Genomic DNA, 10523 nt, shown 5'->3' on the forward strand with positions numbered 1-10523 from the left:
GTGTAATAGTTGAACAAAAAACACCCAAAGAAATACAAAACACAAATGTGTGTGTGTGTGTGTGTGTGTGTGTGTGTGTGTGTGTGTGTGGTGTTAGATGTAGATGTTACATCAATACCGCAGCATCAGATCGAACATGTCAGCACCTCACACAACAATCAGCATCTTCTGGAGTTTGTCATGGTAAACATACACACAAATACACACAAAATTATTCTGAACTAACAAATGAGTAAATTCCAAAACAGATACTGTGCTGTGTGAGTTTTCTCAGTTTATTAAAACGCCACCCAGTCTGATTCAACATATAATGGATGCATTTGTAAGAGACCCACAGCACAGTGCACTGTTCTGGCCACACAGAAGGATGTTAAATGTCAGCAGCGAATGCTACATGCAGTGAGGAATATTGATTCTAAGTTCTCATTCCAAAACATGCATATGATTTGTTGTGAGCTGAGAAAACAAACACGCTCATACCATCTCTAGCCTCTGTCTCTCCAACTCCTGGTAGAAAGAGTTGGTAAATCAACAGAAAAAAAAATCACTCTTTAAAACAAGATAAATTGTGCAAATGATGATAAGTTAAACCATATTTAAGTGTTTTTAAATTAAATATAGAGGCAAAGTAGTTTCATTGTAGCGTTGCTAAAAATAAAGTTGTACCTGTTTCAGCATGGCAGCTTGAAGTCGACGAACTTCCTTCTCCTGTAAACAGGAATAATTCAATTAGAAAACCCAAAACACGAACACACAAATGAACATCATTTAAAAGCACAGAAATGAAAAGCTCTCTCGTCTTACTGAACAACATTAGAGGCAAACTTCCAGCCCTCAAAGCATCACTGCTTAATGGAATGTGCAAATGGAAACATTATCAGTAATAAATGCATGTAGAATGAAATGAGGGGATCCAACCCCTTTCTAATTACAGTGATAAACCAAGGCAATCAGCATCTCTTTTTTGCACCAACAAGCAGTACAAAGAGCCAGAAAATTGCATTATTACAGAAACTGCATGTCAGAGGTCCAGGTTGTTGGAATGCTGAGAAAAAGACTGACTGACTTTTATTGATAAAACAACCAAACAATGCTCATAAATGTAATCTCACCTTGTTTCTTTTCTCAGRTTCTAGTAATTTTGCTTTGGCAGCAGCTTCTTTTTTCTTTATTCTTTCCTGTGTGCACAAAAACATAGACAAACCAGTATTTCCCACACTGAGATACTAACGGCCTCATTAAAAAATATAAAAAAGGAAGATGCTGTCAGAAATATATATAATGCTGATTATAAACAGTGACGTGAGGATTGTGTCAAACATACTGAAATGTTGGGGAATTAAATTCTCATTTCCTGTCATTACCACTGAGACAAAATGGTTGTAGCTTTGATGAAAGAACAGCAGGCAGAGAGTATAAATTAAGAAAAACTTCTAACAGTAATTATATCCCCAATGAAATCCTGTTAAGAGCCACTTGCCATGCGTGTCAGCTGAAATTTGATTTATAAAACCTGACCCAACAGCTTGTATTAGGCAGAGAATGCAAAATAGGTGCTTTCACCTAGCCGTGGTAAATTCTGCCCCTCGTCTTATTTAATGAAATACTGTATTTTGTATTAAGCTCCAGCACGATATGAGGAGATTTTCATATTCAATAGTACTTCTGCAAGAAACCAATTAAGCATGCTTTTTTTTTTCTTTCAAACTCCATCAACACCAGAGTGGAAGTGTTTTAAAATGTTTCTGCAATAACTTTCAGGATGAACCTCCAGAACTTGCTGTGCACGGAGTTCTTTCTCTGTACGAACGTGCTGAATGCYCTTGATCTTCTCCTGGTAAAAGGATGAGGGTGAGATCAAATGAATTAACTGTTAAGCCATGCGTGTTATGAAGTGGTGAAGGAGAGCAGAATGTGAGATGGAGCAGGTCTTTGCAGAAGTACAGCAACTTTAGAGCAGAAAGGTTTTTTTCTCATCTCATCAGAGTGGCTGCACGTGGTTATAAGACGATGTTAAAAAATAAACTTACTTGTTGTTTAAAAATCTTTATCTCCTCCCTTTTTTCCCGCCTCTCCTCTGCCGCCAGTATAGCTGAAAACACAAACAAATGAGGTCTGAACACAGAACWTTTTCTGGTTCAGAGAAGAATTTGATCAGACAACAGATGCTTGCCTTGTTGCCTCTTCGCCTCTTTGGCTGCCTGCGCTATGGCCTGTTTTTCTTGTTTTCTCGTCAGCTTTATCTGAGCCGCCTGTRGAGCTATTTCTGCAAAATATTGATGTATAAAAGGTGCAAAACATGAATGATCCGACTCCAAAGTTAGACACCTAAAAAAAATGACTTTATGACAGAGAATTTACCAGCATTGACTTTACTTCAATTTAAAATAGTGTAAATTTCTAGTGCTGATTGCAAGTGTATGAGCAAGTTGCATGTGTTAAATTATTACTTTATACAAATAAATCAACATTTGTACTTTTATAAATAGTGTTTTCTTCTTCCAATCAGTTTCTCTTAGATTTTCTTAGAGCTAAGCTATTATAATATACTGTATGTTTCATTTGTTTGTTTGGCTTAATTGTGAAGCACTTTGGTCKACTTCTGTTGTTTTTATGTGCTGTATAAATAAACTGACATTGGCAGTTTTTAAAGGAAGATATTTTTAGCTTTGGAGTGCTGTCATCACTAATGCAGTYTTTTAGATTGGTTAAACTTATTTATACTGCAACAGTTCCAGAGTTTTTGCTTCATTGGTTAAGCTCCTTTGAAAATAATAATAGTACTAATGTATTGTTCTTTAAAAATGTAGAATGTAGGTACTGCAACCTATTTATAGGGTTTCATTAATTGAGGCATGAACATTTTATTTGCACTGACAACAGGAACAGTACAGCAAACCAAAACAATACTGCAAACAAGCAGGTGAATATCAAGAATTATGATCATATAAAACATGTTTTCTAGTAAAACAAAACAAGTTTATTATTTTTGGCTAACTGAGCATGATATTACTGTATGTGTGTAGCAAACTACCTTGATCTATGAAAAAATTAACAAGAAACAAATGTGCAAATGGAAGGCAGCTCATGTTGCATGCTGAGCATTTCTAGGACACAAACTGACCTTGAGCTTTCAGCTTACGCATCAACTTTGCATCGGTAACACCTTGGAGGTTATCTTTCACGACGGGATGAGGGTAACTGACTGCAGGACCTTTAGGAGTTGACTGGTGCTCAGACCGTTTGCTTTGACTTCGTCTCCCATCCGTGGTTATGATCCTTGAAGCAATCTCATCCTCGGTCAGCAAGGCCCACTGTAAACCCTGAGAAACATGAAGACAATGGAGGGATTCAGTCAGAAAGAAGGGTGAATAGACCGTCTAAGTTTGGCCTTTATTAAAGACACAAACAGAGGCCTTGTAATTTCAATATTGGGATTTCACTTTCAACATCAAGAAATGTACAGTTGCACAACACAGGTGTCAATATTCAGTGCAGAAAATTTAAAATGAACTTTACAACATCTTATTGGGAGGTGAAGCAACAAAGCCAACATTTACCTCTGGTCCTTCTCGGGCTTCATAGAAGTTACCAACTTTAATTTTTGAGCTAAAGCTGAAATTTTCCCGTGAAATTTCAGTTATTCCATTTCTGTCTATGTACTGTGAAGAAAAAGAAATGATAGGAAATAATCACCAAAGTGCATTTAATATAAACAATTTGCTTGTTTGATTAGTCAAGTAATCATTTAAAGCAGGTCTTCACAGCTCTGTTCCTTGTGACCCACTGTCCTGCATGTTTTAGCTGTTTCACTGTTTCAGAATACCTGATTCAAACAATTAAATTACATAATCAGAATGCCATCAAGTTTAGCAGAAGCCTTTCAGTCACTCATTCATTTCAGTCAGGTGTGTTGAAGCAGGGAAACATCTAAACCATGCAGGACAGTGGGTCACGAGGAACAGAGTTGAAGACCTATGATTTAAGATTTTTTTTTACTCTGAGCTTAAGCTATTGCACAAATAGCTGACGCACCTTTATTATATCAGGAAACTGACGAAACTTCCTTCCACACGGCGCAAAGTAAGTCACCTGAGCTTGGGGTCGACCTGCAACAGTCATGATCCAGGTCTCTCTCTGCCACCTAAACAAATTCAGTAAAAAACACATTCATGACAGCGGAATTTGTAGACAAGAAATTGACATAAAGGTTTGTTTGTTTTTAAATGAATGATTCTTTGTTTGAAGGGCTTTATTTTAAATTTCTAGTTTAAGTTTTGTGGTCTACTACACCTCTGTTTTGTCTTCATTTATAATCAACATATGAACTGCCGGCAGTAGTAAAACTTTGGTTTCAAATATCGATTTTTATTTCTTGTAAAAACAGCAGTTGTAAAAAAAATATTTGGAAGCTATATTGAGGCAAGGCATTGCCACTTCACCCAGTAAGCTCTAATTTTATATTAACTGTAGCTCACCCAAATGTAAGAGGAAGCTGCAGAGCTTTCTCATTAGTGACGTACGTCCTTTTCCCTGAGGAAAAAAAGAAAAAAGAAAAGAAAAAACATGAATGTTTATTTCATACTTCTTTTCTCTCTCAAAGGAGCTGAACAATCGGTGGTTTTATTTTCAATAATATAAAAAACACATTTCTCCACAATGAAACATAAAAAATAATTTTAAGTAGATAATGAAGAATTGAATCAATATTTATCAGGTGAAAAGCATGCATTTATTTTTAGGCTTTTACTGTTGAATCCTGTTTTCCAACTGATGAGAAAAAAAAAATATTTTAAATGAACCATGTTCTGTTTAAATGCAAAGAATTCTTACTTCAAAAGTGAAAACAGTGTTAAATACATATTTACATCAACACTAAGACTTGATTTGACAATCAATTAATTAAAAAGGTATGAATAGCTATCTCATTTACAGCGGGTAAAATAAGTATTGAACACGTAAACATTTTTCTCAGTAAATATATTACTAGAGGTGCTAATGACACGAAATTTTCAATCGATGTCGGTAACAACCCAAGTGATCCATACATACAAAGAAATCAAACCATAAATGTCCAGAAATGAAGTTATTTGTAATAATGTGGAATGGCACAGGGAAAAAGTATTGAACACACTTACTGAAATTTATCTAATACTTTGTACAAAAGCCTTTGTTGTCAATGACAGCTTCAAGACGCCTCCTGTATGGAGAAACTAGTGGCATGCATTGCTCAGGTGTGATTTTGGCCCATTCTTCCACACAAACAGTCTTCAAATCTTGAAGGTTTCGTGGACCTCTTCTATGAACTCTGATCTTTAGTTCTTTCCATAGATTTTCTGTTGGATTCAGGTCAGGTGATTGGCTGGGCCATTCCAGCAGCTTTAGTTTCTTTCTCTGAAACCAACTGAGAGTTTCCTTGACTTTGTGTTTGGGCTCATTGTCTTGCTGAAATGTCCAGCCACGTTTCATCTTCATCATCCTGGTAGATGGAAGCAGATTTTTATCAAGAATGTCTCTGTACATTTTTCCACTCATCCTTCCTTCAATTATTTGAAGTTTGCTAGTACCATATGCTGAAAAACAGCCCCACACCATGATGTTCCCACCTCCAAACTTCACTGTTGGTATGGTGTTTTTGGGCTGATGTGCAGTGCCATTTGACCTCCAAACAGGATGTGTATTCTGGCATCCAAACAGTTCAATGTTGGTCTCATCTGACCAGACTATATTCTCCCAGTATTACACAGGCTTGTCTAAATGTTGTGCAGCAAACTTTAAAGGAGCTTCAACATGCTGTTTCTTCAGCAGTGGAGTCTTGCGTGGTGAGCGTGCATACAGGCCATGGTGGTTCAGTGCATTACTTATTGTTTTCTTTGAAACAATCGTACCTGCTAATTCCAGGTCTTTCTGAAGCTCTCCACAAGTGGTCCTTGGCTCTTGGACAACTCTTCTGATAATTCTTTTCACTCCTCTGTCAGAAATCTTGTGAGGAGCACCTGGTCGTGGTCGGTTTATGGTGAAATAATGTTCTTTCCACTTCTGAATTATGGCCCCAACAGTGCTCAGTGGAACCTTCAGAAGTTTAGACATTCTTCTGTAASCGATGCCATCATTATGCTTTGCAACAATAAGGTTGTGAAGGTCTTGAGAGAGCTCTTTACTTTTACCCATCATCAGATGGTTCTTGTGTGATACCTGGCCATCATTTGGGACTGAACCAGCTGATATTAACTTGCACTGACAAGGGGCAGGCTTGCTTTCTAATTACTGAGAGAGTTCAGCTGGTGTCTTGGCTTTCCATCCCTTTTTACACCTCCCTTTCTTCATGTGTTCAATACTTTTTCCCTGTGCCATTCCACATTATTACAAATAACTTCATTTCTGGACATTTATGGTTTGATTTCTTTGTATGTATGGATCACGTGGTTGTTACCGACATCTGGTGAAAATTTCACGTCATTAGCACCTCTAGTAATATATTAACTGAGAAAAATGGTGACGTGTTCAATACTTATTTTACCCACTGTAGATACATAAACAGGACAATTTCCAGCATTAAATAAATAAATAATCTGGTCTAAAGAGGAGAAACTCGCTGGGCTCCATGCAGAGAATAGTTTTCTGCAGAGCGCACATTTTAGTTCATAGAAATGTGCAGCAACTGCATCCCTGATTCAGTTTAGGTAAAACAAGCATCCATATTCACCGATAAGATTGTGGGGAAAAAACATTCTGTTTAACAGTGTGAATGAATAACAACACCTTCCTGATTCCTGGATCCAAGATGAAAATCTCATACTGAAATATTATTGCATTTGAGTTTATGATTTAATATTGTCTTTCAGTAACGAGACATGTTACCTGGTGTTTTAAACGTGACAGATGAGGACGGGGTGTCGGGTTTGTTCTGGGGCTCTGAGTCGATGATTGGGTTGAATAAACATTCACAAGACAAAACTAGAGGCTCAGTAATCTTCTGGTTAAGAAGAGAACAGTTGGAAGAACAGGGACAAGCCTTGAAAGTAGACGCTGACGCTTCAGGTGATTCCAGAAGAGTCCTCTCTGCACCACAAGCTGCTTCTGTCTCAACGCGCTCCTCAGAGTCGTCACTCTGAAGGCTGCTCTGTGAGTCTGCAGGGGATTAGAGAGGCAGGCAGCTCAGGTGTCTTCTTACTGATACTACTCACTTTTCACAAGAAAACTCATTTATCACAGCTGTTATCAGTAATAATGTGTTAAGTATAAAAAAAAGTCAGGAAAAAAATATAAACCTGAAAGGCTACTGCCAGAATCGTCATCTTCACTTTCATCTTCATCATCCTCAAAAGACTCGTCTGAGCCTTTGCTGCTGGAGCACTCAGACTCGTTGTTTCTGGTCAGTTTGTGCAGAACCATGGTGGTCTTCCCTGATCCAGGAGCGAGTCCTGATGAAGCGGAGCTGTTTGACATCTTCTTGGTCCCAGTGCTCAAGTTGACGGGCATGAGGCTCGAGGCTCTGGAAGATGCAAAGTGCGACCTGCTGTTTGGCAAGCAGCTCTGGCTGCGGCGTTTAGTGACGAGAGCCAACGGTGCATCTTGAACTGCACTGTGGGTCGCTTCGTTCAGGCGGAACTTCAGGAGCAGGTCTGTGTCACTGTCAATTGGAAGGGGAGAAAAAAAACAAGAACTGGTTATTGTGTATAAAAATAATTAGGAGGTGTGGAACAATGATAAGAAAGATGGATTGTGACTTTTTAATCACCTTTGSTTCTTTAGTCGAACAGGAGAAGGCGGTTTCACAGAATCCTGGTTTATAAATGAAAAAAAAGTAAAAATAATTACAAAAACTGTCACTCACATTACATTACTGTGGGTGGTGATTGAAGACATTTAAAGTGTAATCAGTGAAAAGAGACAATGAAGAGCAGCAATAAGAAAAAAAGCTGCTATAGAAACATTTTGCCTTATTGCCACCATAAGACATGAGCTGTCATCTTGTTTTTGTCACACCAGTCAAACTCCAGCAAACAAAAGCCTGCATTTGCTCAACAACCATCACATGAATTAAAACCCTCTCGCTGCAGATTGCTCCATTATCCCTCTTTCTGAGAATGGTGACAATAACATAGGCCTGGGCTGAGAAATTTCTCTCTCTCTTGATAACAAACATCCCAAAGCATAACAAATCTAATTGCCTGTCAGTTTTGTGAAGCCTATTCTTTGGAAACTAGACACACTGTCACTTCCAGCCATGTAGGGGCCAAATGCTCGTGTAGAATAATAAGAACCACAATAATAGTATTAGCATCCGCTTTCAGTTCCAAAGTGATTTTTTTTTAAATGGAAACAAAGATTACCTGTAAGTAAATTAAAATATATTTTACTCAAAACGTAAAATGAAGGATTATGAAAATGCAACAATGTGAATAAAACAGAGCTCACCCTCTTTAGTACAAAGTTGTTCGGCTGTAAAACGTGGTCATGTGGAAGGCTTCTACAACTCTCCATGTTCTTCACAAGGTGCGTGTGCCTTTTTGGGGTCATCGGAAATTTGAGTTCATGTGAGGATTCTATTGAGGGTGACTGCACATGAGAGGTTGAGGAGCAGGAGAAAGGTGTGCATGAGCCATGAGGTGGTTGTTTAACTTGTGAACACAGAGAGGAGGGGTTCTTAAAGGAACAGAAAGCTACAGGTTGCAAATAGAAAGAACTTTGGTTTGGCAGGGACATACAAGTCAGAGGTTTTTGTGAAGTTAAAGTGGGCATGTTTTTTGAGGAGTTGGGTGAAGTACAAGCTTGCCCATGGGACTGCGTTAAAGGAATGCTGCTGGTTACCAGTCCTGTGGGCTGTATGACGCTAACATGCTGCTGGCCTTCCTTCTGTGCAGCCATGGCTCTCTGGAACCACAGTGCTGTGGGTTGATGGGGCAAAGGCTGGGGCTGAAAGGAGGAAATCACAGGAACACTGTAGCAAAGGCTCTCTTGAGTAGTATTTCCATCAGCAGATCTCTTCTTTTTACGCTCAGAAGTGTGTGTCAGCCGCTGAGTAGGAGGATGAAGGAAAACAAGGAGAAGACAGAAAGTCAAGTTAGCGTCTGCTGTGAGAGCATCACACCGGCAGCTCTGTCACTTAACACACTCACTGAGCTTTCCTCCCACCAATTGACTTTAATAAACCCGGAGCACTTTTACCCTTTTCACTAAATCATTACACACAAAATAACTCATTTCAACAGAAGTTGCACTTTTTATCCCCAACACTATTCCTCTCTGGATTATTTTACAAGAAACAACCATATTATTTGAAACTGGCAGCCTTCTGCAGATCTTTTTAACAAATGCTCTAAAATCACTCATGCTTACCCTGGTTTTTCTTTGTGGACTCTGTTTTTCAGGATCAGAGTCGTCACTGTTCGGATCGTTGTCATCGTCCCAACTATCATCAGGATCTCTGCTGGTTTCCTCCACATCGTTGGTGCTTTCTGACCAGGATGCTGACAAACAGCCACTTGTGCTGGAAATCTCTGATGAACTTTTCATGGGCTTGAATGACACGAGTGGTAAATAAATTAGGTGTAGCAAATTTTCAACTGAAACAAACGCAATAAGCTTGATCAAATACTGACCTCGAAACTTTTCTTTGGTTTTGGAATAGTCTTATGAAGTGACTGCACGAACTCTTGGGTGGTCTTTTGATTCTGAGTTGAGGCAGTCTTAGTTTTTTTTGCCTTTTCTTTAGCTGTTAATGAACTGGTGTTCACAGCAGAGGTCGTAGTAGGCGGAGATGTTCCCCTACCAGTCACACCTACACAAATTGGCATTTAATAAAATATCTTTAGGTGGAGTCTGATAAAAATCAAACAAGTCGATGACAGAATTTCTATCAAATACGTGTGGGTGCATAGTGTAAAAACCTAAATTTGGCTTTATAAATTACTCATAAGCCATATTATATGGTTATGTGATCAATATTTATAGGGTGTCAACAACATGTAGGCATTTGTCTCATTTTACCTGAGGTGTGTGGCTGAAAATCAGCAGGACAAAGGCTCTCAATGGTTGCTAAAGACTCAAAACGGCGGGAAAATGCTGCTGATCCTTTAGTATTTGTCTCAACAGACTGCCACCACTCTGAGCATACAAGACGCAAAAAGTTTACCAATAATAACCACTAAATATTCAAACATACGTCCAACTATATGAAAACCTGTAAATATGACAACTATTCACTTTGGTCAAAACAATGATTTGCATTAGAAGTAAAATATTGAAGTTTGTAGAAATATCCAGAGAAAAAGTGTCTTGTAACTCTTTGGCTACGTTCARACTGCAGGTCTTAATGCTCAGTTCCGATTTTTTGAAAAAATCCGATCTTTTTGTGTGAACGTTCACATTACATTTTAAATGTGACCTGCATCAGACTCCTGTGTGAACACTCCACAGCACTGATGTAACACGCATGCGCAGTAAAAGATGTGACGTCTCATCAGCCAGCTTGTTTGTTTACAGAGCTAGCATGGATGCTACATTTTGCACATCGAATC

The 10523-nt window shown here is 38.5% G+C and overlaps 1 protein-coding gene across 2 annotated transcripts in view; it reads right to left on the bottom strand.

Annotated features, from left to right (window-relative positions):
* The window catches only part of LOC106535813 (bromodomain adjacent to zinc finger domain protein 2B), a gene marked incomplete at its 5' end in the record, with an annotated part of 25145 nt that extends 15035 nt beyond the window's left edge, over nt 1-10110 (bottom strand). The window contains 17 exon segments of one of the 2 annotated variants that reach the window (XM_014032916.1): nt 481-507; nt 667-708; nt 1113-1178; nt 2031-2092; nt 2174-2266; nt 3125-3323; nt 3561-3662; nt 4036-4144; nt 4479-4533; nt 6862-7131; nt 7272-7633; nt 7742-7785; nt 8422-8624; nt 8712-9021; nt 9343-9522; nt 9606-9784; nt 9994-10110. In XM_014032916.1, coding sequence (XP_013888370.1) covers nt 481-507; nt 667-708; nt 1113-1178; nt 2031-2092; nt 2174-2266; nt 3125-3323; nt 3561-3662; nt 4036-4144; nt 4479-4533; nt 6862-7131; nt 7272-7633; nt 7742-7785; nt 8422-8624; nt 8712-9021; nt 9343-9522; nt 9606-9784; nt 9994-10110 — 2420 coding nt within the window. 2 annotated transcript variants of the gene reach the window in all.
* Between the last annotated feature and the right edge of the window lie 413 nt (nt 10111-10523).

Source organism: Austrofundulus limnaeus, unplaced genomic scaffold, assembly GCF_001266775.1.
Source record: "Austrofundulus limnaeus strain Quisiro unplaced genomic scaffold, Austrofundulus_limnaeus-1.0 Scaffold1574, whole genome shotgun sequence".
NCBI classification, from domain to species: Eukaryota; Metazoa; Chordata; class Actinopteri; order Cyprinodontiformes; family Rivulidae; genus Austrofundulus; species Austrofundulus limnaeus.